Source organism: Phycodurus eques, chromosome 19, assembly GCF_024500275.1.
Source record: "Phycodurus eques isolate BA_2022a chromosome 19, UOR_Pequ_1.1, whole genome shotgun sequence".
Classification (NCBI taxonomy): Eukaryota; Metazoa; Chordata; class Actinopteri; order Syngnathiformes; family Syngnathidae; genus Phycodurus; species Phycodurus eques.
In genome coordinates this window covers 17,197,996-17,219,200 of record NC_084543.1, presented here as the reverse complement: position 1 = coordinate 17,219,200, position 21,205 = coordinate 17,197,996, and the positions used below count along the sequence as shown (strand labels likewise).

At 44.1% G+C, this 21,205-nt stretch overlaps 1 protein-coding gene across 2 annotated transcripts in view; it reads left to right on the top strand.

The window, feature by feature from the left end:
* The window catches only part of ryr2a (ryanodine receptor 2a (cardiac)), a 355,011-nt gene that overhangs the window by 225,192 nt on the left and 108,614 nt on the right, over positions 1-21,205 (top strand). For both annotated transcript variants that reach the window (XM_061705277.1, XM_061705276.1), the window contains exons 68-77: positions 1,576-1,814; positions 5,206-5,287; positions 9,572-9,702; positions 12,679-12,806; positions 12,956-13,148; positions 17,918-18,000; positions 18,293-18,450; positions 18,614-18,701; positions 18,810-18,902; positions 20,391-20,561. In XM_061705277.1, coding sequence (XP_061561261.1) covers positions 1,576-1,814; positions 5,206-5,287; positions 9,572-9,702; positions 12,679-12,806; positions 12,956-13,148; positions 17,918-18,000; positions 18,293-18,450; positions 18,614-18,701; positions 18,810-18,902; positions 20,391-20,561 — 1,366 coding nt within the window. The remainder of the gene's footprint in view (positions 1-1,575; positions 1,815-5,205; positions 5,288-9,571; positions 9,703-12,678; positions 12,807-12,955; positions 13,149-17,917; positions 18,001-18,292; positions 18,451-18,613; positions 18,702-18,809; positions 18,903-20,390; positions 20,562-21,205) is intronic.

Sequence of the window (21,205 nt, the reverse complement as noted above, 5' to 3'; positions counted from 1 at the left end):
TTGAATTCCTGATTTTGTGGGTTTTATGAGCTTGAAGCCCGAATTATGTAAAAATAAACAAATAAATAAGTGTGGGCAGTGAATCTATAATCTTGTAGGCAGTGAATCTATAATCTATGAAAGTTTAACTTTATGAACAGAATTATGGATATCAATCAGCTTTTCCATGATATTCAAAATTTTTTGGAAAGGGTCTGTACAGGTTTTAGAGCAACATATGCAGCCATCCAAGCAATTAATTTTTCAGGGACGTCATTATTTCAACAAGACTATGTAAAACCACATTCTACATGTGTTACAACAGCGTCGCCTCGTAGTAAAAGAGTGTGAGAACTAGACAGGCCTGCCAGCAGTCCAGACGTCTCTCCCATTGAAAATGTGTCCCGTGTCCATCTCGCTTCGCCCCCACCAGTCTGACCAATTTTAATGCACGACACCCCTCTGCACCACACATGATCACAGTTGAGGGACAATGGTTGCCAGTTGGGGACCTTGGAACCATAGTAATATGGTGGGAGGTGAGTATTCACATATCTCAGGGCTTGACTCCTAGGGCCTGCATGCATACATGCATACGATATGGTGTTTAATCACTAATAAGTTCCATAGATACACTATAGGCTTTAATTTCATGTGCTGGGACTACTATAAATAATACAGGTTGTAATAAGATATCAACTCCCAGGTTCTTACAGGTGTTAAGAAATCATAAAAGCATTCCACCACACCACTCACCAGTAGCGCTCCTTGCTCATTTCCCCCATCCTATCCTACACTGTTCTTTTCTGTCCTCTCTCATCTTGTCCTTTTGGTGCGTTATTGCATGTCGTAACCAGATTACTTGTAGTCAAATAGCTAGACTGCTCAACTATTGTTCTGCTGTGGGTCACACCCATATGTGATGTGCTTGTCTGTTCTGTCGCTCTGTCTGTCCCCTTCAACCGTTTTCTGTCCGGCTGTGTTTTCAATAAACATCAGAAAAATAAAAAATAAACATACGGAATATTTCAAACTCCCCTGTTGCACAGCAAAACTGTTCCAGCATAAAAGGCATATAGATTCATCATTCTGGATGGCCATGCAGCTGAACAGGACTGGTTAAAAAAAAGAAAATGTGTTGCGCATTATGAACCACAAAATACGACATTGGAGACCCTGAATTATTCAGCAACTAAAGTTGTACATCAAGAAAAAATGTGAAAGAATTCCATCTACAAAGCTTCAACAATTAGTGTCCTCAGATCCCAAATGCTTTGTGAGTATTTTAAAAAGAAAGGTGGTAAACATGCCACTGTCCCATCGTTTTGGGAATGTGTTGCAGGCATTAAATTCTAAAGGAGTGAATATTTGCAGCAACAAAAAAAAAAAAAACACAATAAAGTTTATCAGTTTGAACATTAAATATCTTGTCTTTGTAGTGTATTCAATTAAATATAATTAAATATTGTATTGTTATTAAAGTTTCGCCTCCTTCGACTTCACAAGTATTCTGGATTTCGATGAAACATCTTTGTAACTGCAATGACTGATGAGAAAAACTAAAAAAAAAAATATTTCAATGCTATCCTATATTAGGACAGTGATGAAGACAGGCTTGGAGTCAGTCAAGGCAGCACTGCAGTCCTACTTCGACAATGCAGCAGAGACTCTGGGGAAGACTCAAGAGAACCTGAAGCTTGGCCAATTTACTCACAGCAAAGAACAGCCCAGAGGAGTCCCTCAGATCATCAACTATACCACCTTTGGCCTGCTTCCGATCCTGTCTTCCTTGTTTGAGCACGTTGGAAAGAACAATTTTGGAGAAGATCTCATATGTGCGTATATACATGTTTTTAGGTTTTATTTGATTTATATTGAGGAATGCAGCCATATGTGGGGCACAAGCCAGTGCAAACTGTAAGCTGGTCCTAAGCCCGGATAAAGGTAGAGGGTTGCGTCAGGAAGGGCATCCAGCTTAAAACGTTGCCAAACAAATATGAGCGTTCATCTAAAGAATTCCATACCGGATCGGTCGTGATCCGGGTTAACAACGTTCGCCCCCGGCACCGTTAACCTGCAGAGCGCCGGTGGAGATTCAGCTACTGTGGGTCGAAGACGAAGGAGAGGTGGAAAGCGGCTTCTTAGGCATAAAGAGGAGAGGAAAGCAGAGAGCCGAGAATTGAATGTGAGGACTTTGAACGTTGGGACTATGACAGGAAACTCTCGGGAGTTGGTTGACATGATAATTTGGAGAAAGGTCGATATATTGTGTGTCCAGGAGACCAGGTGGAAAGGCAATAAGGCAAGAAGTTTAGGGGCAGGGCTTAAATTATTTTACCATGGTGTAGATGGGAAGAGAAATGGAGTCGGGGTTATTTTAAAAGAAGAGTTGGCTAAGAATGTCTTGGAGGTGAAAGAGTATCAGATCGTGTGATGAGGCTGAAACTTGAAATTGTTATTTATAATGTGATTAGCGACTATGCCCCACAGGTAGGATGTGACCTAGAGGTGAAAGAGAAATTCTGGAAGGAGCTAGACGAAGTAGTTCTGAGCATCCGAGACAGAGAGAGAGTCATGATTGGAATATTAAGAAGTGTTTTGGCAAATATTTTTCTGACAGAATAAGTAAGGAAGCAATCTTGTCTTTGTGTTTTTTAATGACAAAAAAGAAAGAGAAGTCTTTACAAAGAGAGGAAAAGGTACAAGTCTTACAAGTTGTCACCCCTTACTGAAGCCCAACAAAAAAACCTTCATTATATTGAATTCAGAGAGACAGAGAAGGAAAGCAAAACAATTATCTTTGTCCAGCTGCACTCAACTTATCTTTATCAAAAACAGCTAGTAGTCACAACATAGCTAGGAACAATTAGTACGCACAGCATGGCAGGAAAAGAGGTAGTTGTCACAATGTAACAATAAAGATGTGAAGGTTGTAAAAAATTAATGGAAGTAATATTTGGTATATATAAAAGATACATTTTCCAACTCAGAAGACATGAACATAGGCATGAACATAGGGTGACCTACAAGAGCGGAGGTAGAGGTAAGCAGGTGGATTACATCTTGTGCAGACGATGTAATCTGAAGGAGGTTACCGACTGTAAAGTAGTGGTAGGGGAGAGTGTGGCTAGACAGCATAGGATGGTGGTGGTGTAAAATGACTCTGATGGTGGGGAGGAAGATTAGGAAGACAAAGACAGAGCAGAGAACCATGTGGTGGAAGCTGAGAAAGGAAGAGTGTTGTGCGGCTTTTTGGGAAGAGCTGAGACAGACTCTCGGTGGACAGGAGGGGCTTCCTGAAGACTGGGCCACTGCAGTCAAGGTGATCAGAGAGCAGGCAGGTGAGTACTTGATGTATCTTCTGGCAGGAAAGGAGAGAAGGAGACTTGTTGGTGGAACCTCAAATTACAGGAAATCATACAAGGAAAGAGGTTGGCTAAGAAGAAGTGGGATACTGAGAGGACTGAGGAGAGGAGAAGGGAATACATGGAGATGTGATGTAGGGCAAAGGTAGAGGTGGCAAAGGTCAAACAAGAGGCATATGATGACAGGTTGGACACTAAAGAAGGAGAAAATGATCTTTACAGGTTGGCCAGAGATGGGAAGGATGTGCAGCATGTTAGCGTGATTAGGGATAGAGATGGAAATGTGTTGACTGGTGCTAGTAATGTGCTGGATAGATGGAAAGAATACTTTGAGGAGTTGATGAATGAGGAAAATGAGAGAGAGGGAAGAGTAGAGGAGCAATGATTAGTCAGGGGGACGTTAGAGAGGCATTAAAGAGGATGAAAAATGGAAAGGCAGTTGGTCCTGATGACATTCCTGTGGAGGTATGGAAGCATCTAGGAGAGGTGGTTGTGGAGTTTTTGGCCAACTTGTTCAACAGAATTCGAGCGGGTGAGAAGATGCCTGAGAAATGGAGGAAAAGTGTGCCGGTGCCCATTTTTAAGAACAAGGGTGATGTACAGAGCTGTGGGAACTATAGAGGAATAAAGTGGATGAGCCACACGATGAAGTTATGGGAAAGAGTAGTGGAGGCTAGACTCAGGACAGAAGTGAGTAGTTGCGAGGAACAGTATGGTTTAATGCATAGAAAGAGTACCACAGATGTATTATTTGCCTTGAAGATGTTGATGGAAAAGTATGGAGGTCAGAAGGAGCTACATTGTGTCTTTGTGGATCTAGAGAAAGCGTATGATAGAGATGGATAGGCTGACAGATGAGGTTAGACTGGAATCCCCGTGGACCATGATGTTTGCAGAGGACATTGTAATCTGCAGTGACAGCTGGGAGCAGGTGGAGGAACAATTAAAAAGATGGCGGCATGCACCGGAAAGGAGAGAAATGAAGATTAGCCGTAGTAAAACAGAATATATGTGCATGAATAAGAGGGATGGAGGGGGAAGAGTGAGGCTCCAGGGAGAAGAGATAGCAAGTGTGGAGTACTTTAAATACTTGGGGTAAAAATTCCGGTCTGTGTTTCCTCATCGGAAACCAGTTGGCGATGGCGGCGATGTGTGTGTGTGTGTGAGAAGGAGTTTAGCCCGATCGGAAATCACCTTCAGCATTCATGCTCTGAATGAATGCCAACCTGCCTCCTTTGGATGCCGCCCCAATGTTGGATGCCCAGGGCTCCTCCCCCCACCGAATTGGACTGAAATCCTTTCACACACCACACTGAGAGCCGTATACACACATCACACTTAAATGCACTCATATAACATTCTAAAATGCGCTTATAAAATATACTGAAATCCTTTTAGGCACCAGTCTGGAATGCTCTCATACTGTATGGGTTAGGGTTAGGCTAAGTTGTATACTTTATGAAAGCAGTTCAGTAGTGTGTATGACAGCATTTCAGTGTTGCATATAATAGCAAGAAATTCAGTGTTGCGTATGAGAACGTTTCACTGGTGTTTAGGAGAACATTACACAAGTGTTTATGAGCGAAAAAAATTAATTGTGTATGAGAGCATTTCAGTCATGTGAATGAGAGCCTTTCAGTCATAAGTGTTGAGAGCAACTCCTGAATTATGTTCCTATTGGACGTTCATATACTGTGGCATAATGCAGACCACCAGCCATTGCCTGAAGCTTAGAGCCATTCATGAAGGGAAACATTTTTAAATGTGAATTTTAACTCTCAATTGAATTCTTAAACAGTCATTAATAACAACACCCACAAATGTAATCACATTTTTGTACTTTTGATTCTTTCTTTCTTAGTGGATGAGATCCAGGTTTCCTGCTACAGAATCCTTAACAGCCTCTACTTTCTGGGAACCAATGAAAGCATATATGTAGAGAGGTATGTATATCATGTATGGGTCCATATCCTCTTTTTGTGTTTGTTTATTGAAACAAGACCATGTAGCAGAAACAATGGCGTTCAAAGGTTGGGGGGTGGGGGGGCAGTGGCCCCAGCCATCCATCCAGGGGAGACATCACAGCTGTGGTTACACAAGTAGTTCACCACCACCAGGTGTGATTAAGGCAGGGGTGTCAAACTAATTTTTTCACGGGACACATCGTAGTTATGACTTCCCTCGGAGGGCCGCTACAACTGTGAACCCATATAAATGAAAGATTACCTCATATACTGCAATTACATACAGTATACACAACACATTGATGAATTACCAGTTTTGAAATCAGAAGCCTATAAAACATGTTTTTCGAGGCTGATTGAAGACAGGTGCTGAAAACAGAGAGGAGAGGGGGGAGAGAGAGGACACAAAGCGCCCTCCCGGCTCCAATAATGGAAATGCAGGGCAGTGTATGACAGTACCCCCCCTCTCAATGGACGCCTCCTGGCATCCTGCCAGGCTTCCCCGGGTGAGCCGCGTAGAAGTCGTCCAAAAGAGTAGGATCGAGGATGAGCTTCCGGGAAATCTAAGAACGCTCCTCCGGCCCGTACCATTCCCAGTCGTCAAGGTACTGGAACCAAGGGACCAATAAAACGCCGAGTGAATTTCAGGGACTCTGTCTGAAGTGGGAGGTCGTGAGAAGAAAGCCAGACAGATTGGCCCTTGTATTCGGGCGTCGGGGGGCGATGACAGTCCGCGAGTTGTTTATTGCGTGCGGCGGACCGGGTCAACGCCGCTTGGATGTCTTTTCACACCGATGTCTTTCCCTGCTCCTGTCCTTTGAATAATGGGGGTTGGTAACCATAGCAAGCCATGAATGGGGACATACCAGTAGAAGAACTGGTGAGGGAGTTGTGGGCGTATCAATCCATGGGAGGAATGAGCTCCAGGATGAGGGGTTGCATGCGGCAACACAACGGAAGGCAGATTCAAGGGATTGGTTTGCCCGCTCCGTCTGGCCGTTGGTCTGCGGATAATATCCTGATGACAAGCTGGCTGCTGCGCCCACTGCTTTTCAGAATTCCTTCCATACCAGGAATGAGAGCTGATGACCTCTGTCAAAGACAACATCAATGGGAATACAGTGGAGTCTAAAGACATGCTGGACAAGGAGGTTGGCAGTATCGAAGGCGGATGGTAGTTTGGGGACGGGTACATAATGGACGGATTTGGGAAAGCGATCGACAATAGTGAGAATGATAGACTTACGTTCAGAAGGAGCTAGATCGGAAACAAAGTCCAGAGGGATATGGACCAAGGGCGGTTCGGGATAGGCAATGGACGCAGCAGCCCAGCTGGGAGCAGGTGTGAAGACTTCCCTCGGGCACAGACGGAGCAGGCTTGGACGAACTCCCGGGTGTCTTGAACAAGGCTGGGCTACCAGAAGTGCTGCCGGATGAATTGAATGGTGCGGGTGATGCCAGGATGACAGGTGAGTTTGGAGTTGTGGGCCCACTGAAGGACGTTGGAGCGGGCGGAATCGGGTACGAACAGGCGGTTTGGAGGCCTGGTCTTGGGATCCGGTCTGCCAAGTGGCTGCTCCAACGAAGCATGAGGTAGGAAGGATGGGCTGGAGGGGGGTGAGTAAAGTCGAGACAGGGCATCTGGTTTGCAGTTTTTGGAGCCAGGACGGAAGGAGAGACATAAATTAAACCTGCTCAAGAAGAGAGCCCAGCGAAGTTGTCGAGGGTTAAGGCGTTTGGCAGAAAGGAGGTAAGAGAGATTCTTGTGGTCTGTCCAAATGATGAATGGTAGTTCAGTCCCCTCCAGCCAGTGCCTCCACTCTTCCAAGGCCCATACAATGGCCAATAGCTCTCGGTTGCCGACGTCGTATTTCCTCTCGGCAGGGGACAGACGACGGAAAAAAAAGGCACAGGGGTGAAGTTTCTGGGTCGTGGGGTCCCGCTGCGAGAGGACAGCCCCTGCCTCCATGTCCGAGGCGTCAACCTCCACCACTAACTGGAGGGAGGGGGCGAAGAATGGGCGCATTGTTGAACAGGGTCTTGAGTTGACTAAATGCTTGGGATGCTACCGGGGTCCACTGAAAGGGGGAGCTGGTGGATGTGAGGCTAGTGAGGGGAATTGCGACCTTCCTGTAATTACGGATGAATCGACGGTAGGAATTGGTGAATCCACGGAAACGTTGCAGTTCTTTGCGGGTGGTGGGAGTGAAGAAATGGCCAGGTCTTTGCTGAACACCGGAGAGAGATCATGGTATTCTTCAGGGACTCGGGAGAGGTCGACGGGCGTGGAAGAGGGTGGCGATTTATCAGAGGGCGGTATAGCTGAGAGCAGGCAATGTGAGTGGCAGTGAGGGCTCCATCCGGTGATGGCTAAGTGTGTCCAGTCTATGGTGGGGTTGTGATTTTTGAGCCAGGGAATTCCGAGGCCTAATGGGGTATCAGGGGAAGGGATAACAAAAAGTGAGATGTTCTCACGGTGATTACCCGAAATGAGCAAGGTGAATGGCACTGTTTGGTGGGTAACGGGGGAGATGATTCGGCCATCCAGGGCTGTGACTTTCTTCGGGGACGGAAGTGGTTGGAGAGGGATTTGGAGCTCGTGAATTATTGCTTCATGAATGAAGTTGTCATTGGCACTGGAATCTATAAGGGCAGTAATGGGGGTGTTCTGAGCAGAAACTATAATGCAAGCGGGAACGGTCATGCGAGAGGGAGAGCTTGAGGTTTGGCTCACCACGACGCTCTCGGGTCGCGGTGAGCCTTGTCTTTTGATTGGAGGGGGCAGGAGGAAATAAAGTGAACGGATTGACCGCAGTAGATACACAGCCTCTGAATGACTCGACGCTGACGCTCCTGTGGGTCCAGACGCGTTTTACCAATTTGCATGGGCTCCGTGGTAGCTACATCGAGTGACGGAAGTGCGGGAGACGGTGCGGGAGGTGGGTGAGAAGCCGACGCCGTGGTGCTCTGAGTGGGAGAATTCTTACATACGCGGACCCTCCTCTCTTGTGCTCTCTCTCGCAGTCGGTTATCAAGCCGAATGGAAAGGGAGATGAGATCCTCGAGAGAGGAGGGCTCGTCCCGGACCACTAGCTCATCCTTGAGTTGGTCGGAGAGGCCATTTGAAAAAATCCCCCTAAGCGCCACGTCGTCCCACTCGCATTCACCTGCCAATATCCGGAACTCAATGGAATATTCCACTGCATATTTAGCACCCTGCGTGAGCGTGAGGAGGCGACGGGTGGCTTCTTTGCCCTGAACTGGGTGATCCAATTCTTTGCGGAGTTTGGCAGAAAAAGAATCGAGAGAATGATGTACCGGAGAGTGTTGCCATAATGAAGTGGACCATTTTACTGATTTGCCGCAAAGGAGGTTAGTGACATATGCTACTTTGGAACATTTGGTGGGATAACTGTACGGTTAGAGATTGAATACGAGTGAGTAATTAAGAATAAACACTTAGGTCCCCGGAGTAGGGCTCGGGTGGAGGGACATGAGGTTCTTTGTACGGGAAGCGGGGTGGCTGCGGGCTCGGCAGGAGTACTTCCAGGGCGTTGAATGGATTGCATCTGTTGGGAAAGGAGGGAGACGTGTTGCGAAAGGGAGTGGAGCATTTCGGTGATTTCTTGCAGGTTTTTGTCCTGACGCCCAATGTGGGCGCCTTGGAGGGTTAGTGCATTCTTCAGAGCCTCCGGAGTTGCTGGGTCCACAGTGGCCTAAGTATTCTGTCACGTGTGGGGAGTAGCTGGACCAAAGAGCAGGTGGAGGCAGATGTAAAATGATGAACAGTTTATCAAGGAAAGGTTATGGAGGTGGTCCTGGATGTGTTGGCAGGCGGCGGGGCGGACAGGTGGCAGGCAGTGGACAGAACAGGCGGCTGGCTTGGTGGCAGGAATGATGTGGGTCAGGAACACAGGGGAGCACTGGGAACGAGGAGACACAAGAATTAACAAGGGAAACAAGGAACAGTATAGCTTACTTGATATAAGGTGGGCCATAGCACCGCTAGGAGAGGTTGCAATACTTAGGCGAGGATTTCCGGGCACAGGCAGGCTTATATAAAACAGGTGCTTAAAACAGAGAGGGGAGGGAGGAGAGAGAGGACACAAAGCGCCCTCCCGGGTCCAATAATGGCGCTGCAGGGAAGTATATGACAGCAGTAGTAAGTAAGTAAGAGTGTGCTTGTTGGACAACTGCTCATACTTTTTTAGCAATTCATTGATGTATTATGCATAATTTTCCATTTAACCCTGTCTTCTCCAGACATCGCCCAGCATTAGGAAAATGTTTGGCTGCTTTCTCAACAGCCTTCCCTGTTGCCTTCCTTGAACCTCACATCAACAAGTTCAACAACTTCTCACTCTACAACAGCAAAAGTGCTGAAGACAGAAATGGTACAGTTTTGCTGAAAAACAAAACAAAACAACAGTATAGAGATGTATCCTTAATTTGCAATTCATGCAATGGCTCAGAGGGACATAGGGATAATGCAGCGCCATACGTCGTTTTTTTAAGTCAGTTCTGAGTTCTGAGTTCTTGTTCATCCTCCTTTTGATCTACTCACCATTTCATGACATAAAAAGAAGTCATTCTGGAAAAAATAGACGATGTTTGTGTACACTTAATCACGTATGCATGTACTGTAAATAGTAATTTTGTGAATGCTATAAAGCATTCATGTGTATGTTATTCCTATTCTTTATTTTTATTATTATTGTGTGAATGCTGAAAAGCATGAATACGTTATTCCTATTCTTAATAATAATAATAATAATATAGTTATTATTATCATTATCCACCCATTCATTTTCTGAGCCGCTTATCCTCACTAGGGTCGTGGGAGTGCTGGAGCCTATCCCAGCTATCTTCGGGCAGGAGGCGGGGTACACCCTGAACTGGTTGCCCACCAATCGCAGGGCACACATAAACAAACAACCATTCGCACTCACATTCACACCCACGGGCAATTTAGAGTCCTCAATCAACCTATCACGCATGTTTTTGGGATGTGGGAGGAAACCGGAGTGCCCGGAGAAAAGCCACCCAGGCACGGGGAGAACATGCAAACTCCACACATTGATTGAACCCCGGTCCTCAGAACTGTGAGGCAGACGCTCTAACCAGTCGTCCACCGTGCTGCCTATTATTATTATTATTATTATTATTGTGTGAATGCTGAAAGCCTGCGATTGGCTGACGATGCTCTGCATTCACACATGTTATTATTCACCCAAAACCTTATTACATTTTGCTCTCCTCACTTTTTCAGTGTGCTACTCCTTCCACATTTTTCATCCGATTCGCACTGTGCCAACTTCAGCATATTCCAAAAATTCACGCCTCGCAGGCTTATCTTTTTCTTCATTGAAATATTACCCACATTTCCCACAATACCACATTTCACACCCCAAAAAATTGGCATTCATTCCCAATGAGACGTTCAACAAAATAGTTCCACATAATTCCCATTCCACATTTAATACATTCAGCTCATTCAGAACTTTAACAAAACACATTCCCACATTCCCCACATTCCACATTACTCACATTCCACATTTTCACCCACATTTCACATCTTATCATGTTAAAATACCCACATTTCCACACATTCCACTCTATTCTACCTTGTTCCCCCCTGCTTCCATATTTCTTGACCCATTCAAACCATTCCAACTACGACACGTATTTCACATTTCCCACATTCCACATTAACCACATACCACATTTTCACATTTTACTATTTTAAAATACCCACATTTCCCACATTCCACTCAATTTTACCTTGTTCCCCCTGCTTCCACATTTCTTGACCCATTAAAACCATTCAAACAACATATTTTTCACATTCCGCATTACCCACTTTCCACATTTTTCACCCACATTTTACCATGTTAAAATACCCACATTTCCCACATTCCACACAATTTTACCTTGTCCCCCCTTGCTTCCACATTTCTTGACCCATTCAAACCATTCCACATATTTTTCACATTCCGCATTACCTACATTCCACATTTTCCACCCACATTTCACATTTTACCACATTTTAAAATACCAACACTTTTCCCACCTTAAAAGATTCTACACGATTCCCCTCTGTTTCAACATTTATTTACTGATTCAAATCATTCCAACTCCAAAATATTTATGACATTTTCCACATCCGCATACACATTTTCAAAATTCCAATTTTTCGCCCAAATTTCACATTTTACCATTGTAAAATACCCACATATATCCCTTATTAAGACATTCTACATTGTTGGCTCCTGCTTCAACATTTCTTAATTGATTGAAACCATTCCAATTTTTCACATTACCAAACCGGAGGAAACCGGAGTGCCCGGAGAAAACTCACGCGGGCACGGGGAGAACATGCAAACTAAACACAGGCAGAACTGTGAGGCAGATGTGCTAAGTTCCAAATTTCACAAATATTCAAAATATTATTTTTTTTTTTTACCAATTTAGCTGAAGTATTTCTCAACTGATTTGCACCTTTTCTACTTCTACTTGTTCAGCTCATTCTCGCCACCCTGTGAACCACTTGCATTCTCCAAATTTCAGAAACTTTATAGTTACTAATAATCTCTTCAATCATATAAAAAAAACTGTCAACTCTACAGCAAATTTTGTTTTGTTTTTTGAATTTAATTTGGTTAAAACAAGACACTAAATATCCATGAATGTGGTCAGTAGACAGTCACTCAGCTTCGCGCAAAATCACTGCTTCCAGCACTAAAATAAGTTTCAAAAGTGCCCGTTTTTTTAATTCCGAATTTTTTGAAATGGCAAAAGTATCGCACATAGGCATTAGACTATGTGGTCGCGAGTACACCTAACTTATTTTGTATACAAACTGGTCTAATTGTTCGATTTTTGTTTTCATTTTTTGGCTGAATGTCTTCTCTTTTTGGCCTCGTGCTAATTGCCACCATATGACTTCACAACACACCATCCGATCCAAACGTTTGAGTAACAGAGTATGATGAATCTGAATGTTCAAAGTGCAACTCTGTAGCACTCCTTGTAACAGTGTTTTTGTACTTGATACATAAAAATAATAACAATTTCACACTGATTGATTTTGATCATTAAGTTGACAAATATATCGGTAGTGTAAAGGAGAAAGAAAAACAGCTTTTACAAACTGTAAAGGAAACTGTTCAAACATTATTTTTTTAAACCCATGTACGGTTTATTAGTCATCAGGCATTTGCCGTAGTTAGTTCACTCTTTTTTAAGAGTGGTTCGTGTGGCAGTTTGGGCCCACCTTAAAAAAGACAACTACAAAAAATGTTCTTGTATATTATTAAAATATTTTACTGTTAATTTTTTTTGTATGTATTTAAAAAAATATTCTATTCCAGCTCTTGGTCTGCCCAGCCAGGTCGTAGAGGTTTGTCCAATGATTCCAAATCTGGAGAGGTCTCTGGAAGAGATCATCGAGGTGGCAGAGTCTGGCATGAAATATACTCAAATGCCACATGTCATGGAGGTACAGTATGTCATCATATATTTTTCTAATAAGTGGCCTTCAGTAGGACGCCAACCAGTGTATCGATTATTCAAGACGTTTTATTGAGAAAATGTACCCTCTGGTGGTACACTCTTCAGATTGTTTTTTAAATATTTGTATTTACACAGGTGGTTTTACCAGTTTTGTGCAGCTACATGTCTCACTGGTGGGAACACGGGCCGGAGAACAACCCAAACCAGGCTGACAGTTGCTGTACATCTGTGACCTCTGAACATATGAACATATTACTCGGAAACATCTTGAAGATCATCTACAACAATTTAGGGATAGATGAGGGAGCCTGGATGAAAAGGCTAGCTGGTAATCCTGATGACACACTGAGTGTACATCTTTGTGGCTGTTTATGTGTGATTGTTTCAAACCCTCATGTTAAACTGCAGGTCAACTAGAATGTTTTTTTTTTTTAATTTACAAAAGATTTAGGATAAAACTTCTGCTTGCCTTATTTGCATTTGATTTTTATTTTATTGTATATTTTGTGGCGGCACCGTGGACGACTAGTTAGCACATCTGCCTCACAGTTCTGAGGACCGGGGTTCAAATCCCGGCCCCCGCCTGTGTGGAGTTTCCATGTTCTCCCCGTGCCTGCGTGGGGTTTCTCCGGGCACTCCAGGTTCCTTCCACATCCCAAAAACATGCATGGTGGTTGATTGAAGACTCTAAATTGCCCGTAGGTTTGACTGTGAGTGCGAATGGTTGTTTGTTTCTGTGTGCCCTGCGATTGGCTGGCGACCAGTTCAGGGTGTACCCCGCCTCTCGCGCGAAGATAGCTGGGATAGCGAGTGAAGATAAGTGGAACGGAAGATGAATAAATGAATGAATGTCCATGCAGGGGGAAAAAAGGGGGGGGGGAAACTTCACTTCAATATCTCATCTCACTGTGTAAGTTAAAGTCGGGTTAAAACAATCTGTGAAATAACGGTAGAAAAGAAAGGCCAACTATTTACATAATTAAAGAATTATCACAAAACATTGCTGGGTAGTAAATCAGATAGACACCGACTGTAGTATTCGTCCGTGAAAATCACAACAAGAGTTGAGTTACCTTTAATACGTGTGTAAAGGTGGCAGCGGGCTCCTCCTGGCAAACTCAGTTTGTTCCGACAGTAACACCCTACTTCATCACCTGTGGCAAGTGGCAACATTGACATTTCCTGCCAATTTAATTAAAATGATAACTTACTGAAAAAATGCTGGTGGCGTATGGCGTGCTGGTGTTTTGATGTATACAGCTGTGAACAATTTGTGCAGCCATTGTGCTAAGACCAATAAGTTCCCACCTACACAACACGGTATTTGCCAGCCGAGCGGGGACCGGTATGTGTGCTGTGTGGTCAGAGTCCACACCTTTTTGCTCATGCGACACTTTATGACCGGTTTAAATTAACAGTGTGCAGAACGAATGTTCAAAGCAGAACATGAAAGACGACAGATTAAAATGTTTTTATTGATTAAACTAACATTACAGCTGACAATGACAAAGGGACATTAAAATTCACCTACGTTGGCCTGAAACTATCCAGGGGGTTGGCCAGAAGCCAGGGGGTTGGCCAGAAAAAAAGGTGGCAACGCCACCGGGCACGTAAAATGGGACAACTGCGCTTGTGTGGCGTCACAACTGCCGACTTCAATCCTCTCTAATCGAAGCGGGTCATTGCATAGCCTTTACAAGCAGTGCAAATACCTGTAGTTTCGCATATGATGATGTTTTATATGCAGAAGAGGTCTCAGCAAACCGTGCGAGACAAGACCAATGGTCATTAGTGGTATTTCCTTATTAAAAACAGAATGAGCTGGCGTAAAATCGCTAGCGAACGAAATGTATCCGCGGACCTCATTGATTTATATCTCCGACGATCATTTGTTTCCACCCCCGTACCCACACCGCACACCCTTGACCCCCATAGTGGCGCGCTGGTAGTAAGTACAGTAATGATGATATAAATAATAATGCATTCAAATAACTGATTTCTACAATGGCAGCATGGTGGACGACTGGTTAGAGCGTCTGCCTAACAGTTCTGAGGACCAGTTCTGAGGACCAAGGGTTCAATCCCCGGCCTCACCTGTGTTGAGTTTGCATGATCTCCCCGTGCCTGCGTGGGTTTTCTCCGGGCACTCCGGTTTCCTCCCACTTCCCAAAGAACATGCATGGTAGGTTATTTGACAACTCTAAATTGCCCGTAGGTGTGAATGTGAGTGCAAATGGTTGTTTGTTTGTATGTTGCTCTGCGATTGGCTGGCAACCAGTTCAGGGTGTACTCCGCCTCCTGCCCGATGATAGCTGGGATAGGCTCCAGCACGCCCGCGACCCTTGTGAGGAGAAGCGGCTTAGAAAATGGATGGATGGATGGATTTCTACAATGATTAAGAGGTTTGGATGTGTCACATATGGAGTGGAGCTGGACCCAAGACCAGGCGGAGGCAGATAGATTATGATGAACAGTTTATTATGGAAAATATGGAGGTGGTCCGAGGTGTGTTGGCAGGCAGTGGCGTGGACAGGCGGAATGCAGTGGAGAGGACAGTGGAGCCCCCTCTCTCGGGCTCCCTCTCGCAGTCTGTTATCCAGAAGGATGGAAAGGGCGATGAGATCCTCAAGAGAGGAGGGCTCCTCCCGGACCGCAAGCTCATGTTTGAATTGTTCTGAGAGGACGTCCGAAAAATCCCCCTAAGTGCAGCGTCATGCCACCCGCAAATATATGGAACTCAATTGAATATTCAGCTACGGATTTAGCGCCCTGAGTGAGCGTGAGGAGGCGACGGTTGGCTTCTTTGCCCTGAACGGGGTGATCGAATACTTCATGGAATTCAGAGGAAAAGGAATCGAATGAATGGAGTACCGGGGGAGTAGTTGTGCCATAAGGAAGTGGACCATTTAGCTGCTTAGCCGCGGAGGAGGACATTCTGAGACTGCGGACTCAGAATGGGTACTTACAGGGAGGTGAATGGATTGCATCTTTTGAGAAAGGAGGGAGACCTGTTGTGAAAGTGAGTGTCGAGTTTCTATGATTTCTTGCAATGTCTTGTTCTGACATCCTATTTGGACGCCTTGGAGGGTGAGTGCGTTCTTGAGCGCCTCCGTGGTTTCTGGGTCCATGATGGCCAAAGTATTCTGTTACGTACGGAGTGGAGCTGGACCCAACAGCAGGCGGAGGCAGATAGATTACAGTTTATTGTGGAAGGTATGGAGGTGGTCCTAGGTGCATTGGCAGTCAGTGGAGAGGACAGGCAGCTGGCTTGGCGACAGGAATGACGTGGATAACGAACACGGGGGAACACTGAGAACGAGGAGAGACACAGGAGTCAAAAAAGGGATCGAGGAATAGGTTGGCTTACTTGAGACAGGTGAGCCGTGGTACCGCTTGAAGAAGCTGCAATACTTTGGCGAGGATTTCCGGGAATAGGCAGGTTTATATGCAGGTGATGACAAGGGCTGATGGGTGACAGGTGCGCGGCTTGAGTAAGGTGCTGAAAGAGAGAGGGGAGGGGAAAGAGAGGGCGCAAAGCACCATCCAGCCTCCAACAACGGTACTGCAGGGCAGTTCATGACAGGATGCCCACTTTTGAAATAAATGTCATCCACCGGACACGTCTGAGGAGCGCTTGCATGTCTTTATGCATGCATATTCACTAATCAGATTAACCAAAATCACATTATGATATAGGTCTAAATTTAGACCGAATTTTTCACACCATAATACCACTCTGCCAAGTGCATTTCCAACGGCACACCTTTGCTGCTCTGAAGCAGCTTGGCACAGACCTGTCTGCCAAAATAGGCCAACACGCACAGCGAGTGTTGCGGTGGCACAAATATTAAAATGGGTTCCATTTGCACTCTGGCACACGTTGCGAGGTCTACAAATATAGAGCCCAGAGTCTTCAATTTACCTACCATGCATGTTTTGGGAATCTGGAGTACCCGGAGAAAACCCACACAAGCACAGGGAGAACATGTGAACTCCACACAAGAAGATTTGAACCCCGGTCCTCAGAACTGTGAGGCAGATGTGCTAACCAGTTGGTCACCATGCCACAATAATGGACATTACAGGATTCAAATAGAAAATCAATACAAAGCACAGACCAGATAAAATTGAAAACAGTTTTATGAGGGCCAAATCATAATTATTTTTTGTTTTCTTACTCTTCACATGCAGGTGAGGCTCTGCCTCCCTGGCCTCCCCTGACCACATGTACCTGGCTTTGACCACCCCTAAATGACAATGACCCCAGTCTGAGCAGCAACCTGTCTATCATCCATCCATCCATCCATCCATTTTCTGAGCCGCTTCTCCTCACTAGGGTCGCGGGCGTGCTGGAGCCAATCCCAGCTGTCATCGGGCAGGAGGCGGGGTACACCCTGAACTGGTTGCCAGCCAATCACAGGGCACATAGAAACAAACAACCATTCGCACTCACAGTCATGCCTACGGGCAATTTAGAGTCTCCAATTAATGCATGTTTTTGGGATGTGCGAGGAAACCGGAGTGCCCGGAGAAAACCCACGCAGGCACGGGGAGAACATGCAAACTCCACACAGGCGGGGACGGGGATTGAACCCTGCACCTCAGAACTGTGAGGCTGATGCTCTAACCAGTCGGCCACCGTGCCCCCCCTGTCTAACATAATTGACTAAAAAGAATATGAGTTCAGATGAATGATTTCTACATCAGTGACATGCAATCCTGCGGAATTTGGCTTTGATTTGCTGAGAGGTTTGTGCCCATGGACTACCACCATGGGAGTTAACAGGTGTTTAACTGCTTGGGTGACTTTTACCACCTGTGGACACACTGTAACTTTTTTTAGTTTTTGTTTTTTGCTTCGCTCAAGATAAGATACGTTCAAAAAATGTAATGAATTATGCCTCAATATCAATGGGATCATGGCGAAATGGACAAGCTTCGTATGCTTCAGTAAGGCTTTAGCATGCAAACTTGCCAGCGAACATGTTAGGTTCAGGGTTAACTTACACAGCGTTCTTTCATTACCTGCTTTCTGAAATACGTCCCAGGATTCAGATAAACTTGTTGATAAATAACCCCTCTCTTTTTCCTTGAAAGTGTTTTCACAACCAATCATCAGCAAGGCCAAATCGCAGTTGCTCAAGACCCACTTTCTGCCTCTCATGAAGAAACTCAGAAAAGTGAGTAGTGCTTTGGTGAAAGTAAAGATTTGGATATATTGATTTCATGTGGTACACGAGCACGAGGCGATGCAAAGGCAACATTGGAATTGCTGTTTATGTACTGTATATTCCAATGAATGACTCACTTTTTGCACGGCCTTGGCAGAAAACATGAACAAAACAGAAATTATATATTTTATGGGTCCAAACAAGACACCTCAAAACTCACTCAATATAAAGCCCCATGGAAAGTTGGAAAATATTTTTCTGCAACTGTTTTCATTTCATTTTTTAAAATCATGTTATGTAGAAAGCAGCTGTTGTGCTGGCGGATGAGGAACAAGGGAAGGCAGAGGGGAGGGGTGAGATATCAGAAACTGAGCTTCTCATCATGGACCAGTTCTCTGTTCTTGTCAGAGACCTCTACGCCTTTTATCCCCTTCTAATAAGATTTGTTGACTACAACAGGTAAAATGCATTTGGTGTTTCTGACACATGAATGAATATACTGTAAATTATATTTAGTGTACTATAATATTTACATACAATAGATATTTCTTGCTATTTAATTAAGAAGGAATCTAAACCTAATTCTACTTTAATAGAATTTCTTAATACTGTATATTGACAGGGCCACATGGCTGAAAGAGTCTAATCCAGAGGCAGAGGTGTTGTTCCAGATGGTGGCAGAAGTTTTCATCTTCTGGGCGAAGTCTCATGTAAGGCATTCATTTAGGAAGCTGTGAAAACATGAACAATGATTGGCTCACATAGGAATATAGGCAACTCTCCCTTAAAAGATGTCTCCTTTTCCCTTATACATACAGAACTTTAAGAGAGAGGAACAGAATTTTGTGGTTCAGAATGAAATCAACAACATGTCCTTCCTCATCTCAGATTCCAAGTGTAAGATGTCAAAGGTATGATATATCAACATTTTCAAAATAACTAAATAATATAGAAGGATTAACTGATGTCACTGAAGGTTAGACTTATTTTGAATTTGAAGGCATATCAGGAAAAAAATAAAACAATTATCCGTATATACTATGTATCTGTGTATATGTGTATATATATATATATAGGTTGTGTGTATATATATATATATATATATATATATATATACACACAACCCCAATTCAAATGAAGTTATGACGTTGTGTTAAACATAAATAAAAACAGGATACAAGCAACGTCTTTTTTACGGACGCCCCTGCTTATTTCAGCAATACAATGCCAAACCACATTCTGCATGTGTTACAACAGCGTGGCTTCGTAGTGCTAGACTGGCCTGCCTGCAGTCCAGACCTGTCTCCCATTGAAAATGTGTGGCGCATTATGAAGCGTAAAATACGACAACGGAGCTAAAGCTGTACATCAAGCAAGAATGGGAAAGAATTCCACCTACAAAGCTCCAACAATTAGTGTCCTCAGTTCCCAAACGTTTATTGAATGTTGTTAAAAGAAAAGGATGTAACACAGTGGTAAACATGACACTGTCCCAGATTTTTTGGAACGTGTTGCAGCCATAGAATTATGTTCCTGAACCCATGTGGTTATGTCCTTTACGCATTGATGTCGGTTTTTGATGCAGTCTGAGGGATCGAAGTTCACGGGCATTCAATGTTGGTTTTCTAGATTCTCTGAACCTTTTAATGATATTATGAACCGTAGATGATGAAATCCCTAAATTCCTTGCAATTGTACATTGAGGAACATTGTCCTTAAACTGTTCGACTATTTTCTCACACACTTGTTCACAAAGAGGTGAACCTCACCCCATCTTTGCTTGTGAATGACTGAGCAATTCATGGAAGCTCCTTTTATACCCAAACATGGCACCCACCTGTTCCCAATTCGCCTGTTCACCTGTGGGATGTTCCAAACCGGTGTTTGATGAGCATTCCTCAAATTTCTCAGTCTTTTTTGCCACCTGTACCAGCTTTTTTGGAATGTGTTGCAGCCATAAAATTCCAAGTTAATGATTATTTGCCAAAAACAATAACGTTTATCAGTTTGAACGTTAAATATCTTGTCTTTGTAGTGTATTAAATTAAATATAGGTTGAACATGATTTGCAAATCATTGTATTCTGTTTTTATGTTTAACACAATGTCCCAACTTCATTGGAATTGGGGTTGTATATATATATATATATATATATATATATATATATATATATATATATATATATATATATATATATATATATATATATATATATATATATATATATATATATATATATACACATGGCATTTCCTCACAAACTGAATTAAATGAGACAGACAAAGCTATACTTCACTTACATCATGATTTATGCTTACAATTCAATGGTGTATAGAGGTAAAACGATATTTTGTTATTGTGTATGTATATTGTTACTCTCTTATCAAACTCTGCCATAGGGAATAGGTTCCTTCCAGGAGAGGAAGAAGTTGCGGAGAAAGGGAGACCAATATTCATTGCAGACCAGTCTGATCGTGGCAACTCTGAAGCGACTCCTACCTGTAGGACTTAACATTTGTGTTCCTGGCGAAAAAGAACTGATTGCTCTTGCAAAGAACCGATTCTCCCAGGTAATAAAGGCACAGTGGAAAGTTTTTACTTTTCCATTTTTTGCTGTGCTTTTTATTTTGAATACCCATTTCTATTGTCCCCTCCCTGAACTCTCACCTTATCGTGGTGGAGGGTTTTGTGTGTCCCAGTGATCCTAGGAGCTAAGTTGTCTGGTGCTTTATGCCCCTGGTAGGGTCACCCATGGCAAACAGGTCCTAGGTGGGAACCATGGCTCAAATGACCCCTCATGATTGTAAAAATAAATAGACCTACGTTTCCCTTGCCCGAATGCGTGTCACTGGGGCACCCTCTGGAGCCAGGCCTGGAGGTGGGGCTTGACGGCGAGCGCTTGGTGGCCGGGACTACACCCATGGGACCTGGCCGAGCACAGCCCGAAGAGAAAATGACCTGTGGGAGGGGGCCTAGGGGGTTGGGTATGTAGTGAGCTGGGTCACGGCCGATGGCGGTCCAATTCCCGGCTGTAGAAGCTGGATCTAGGGAAGTAGAATGTAACCTCTCTGGCAGGGAAAGAGCCCAAGTTGGTGTATGAGGTTGATAAGTTCCGACTAGATATAGTCGTGCTCATCTTCACACACAGCTTGGGCTCCAGTACAAGTCCTCTTGAGAGGGGTTGGACTCTTTTCCACTCTGGAGTTGCCCACGA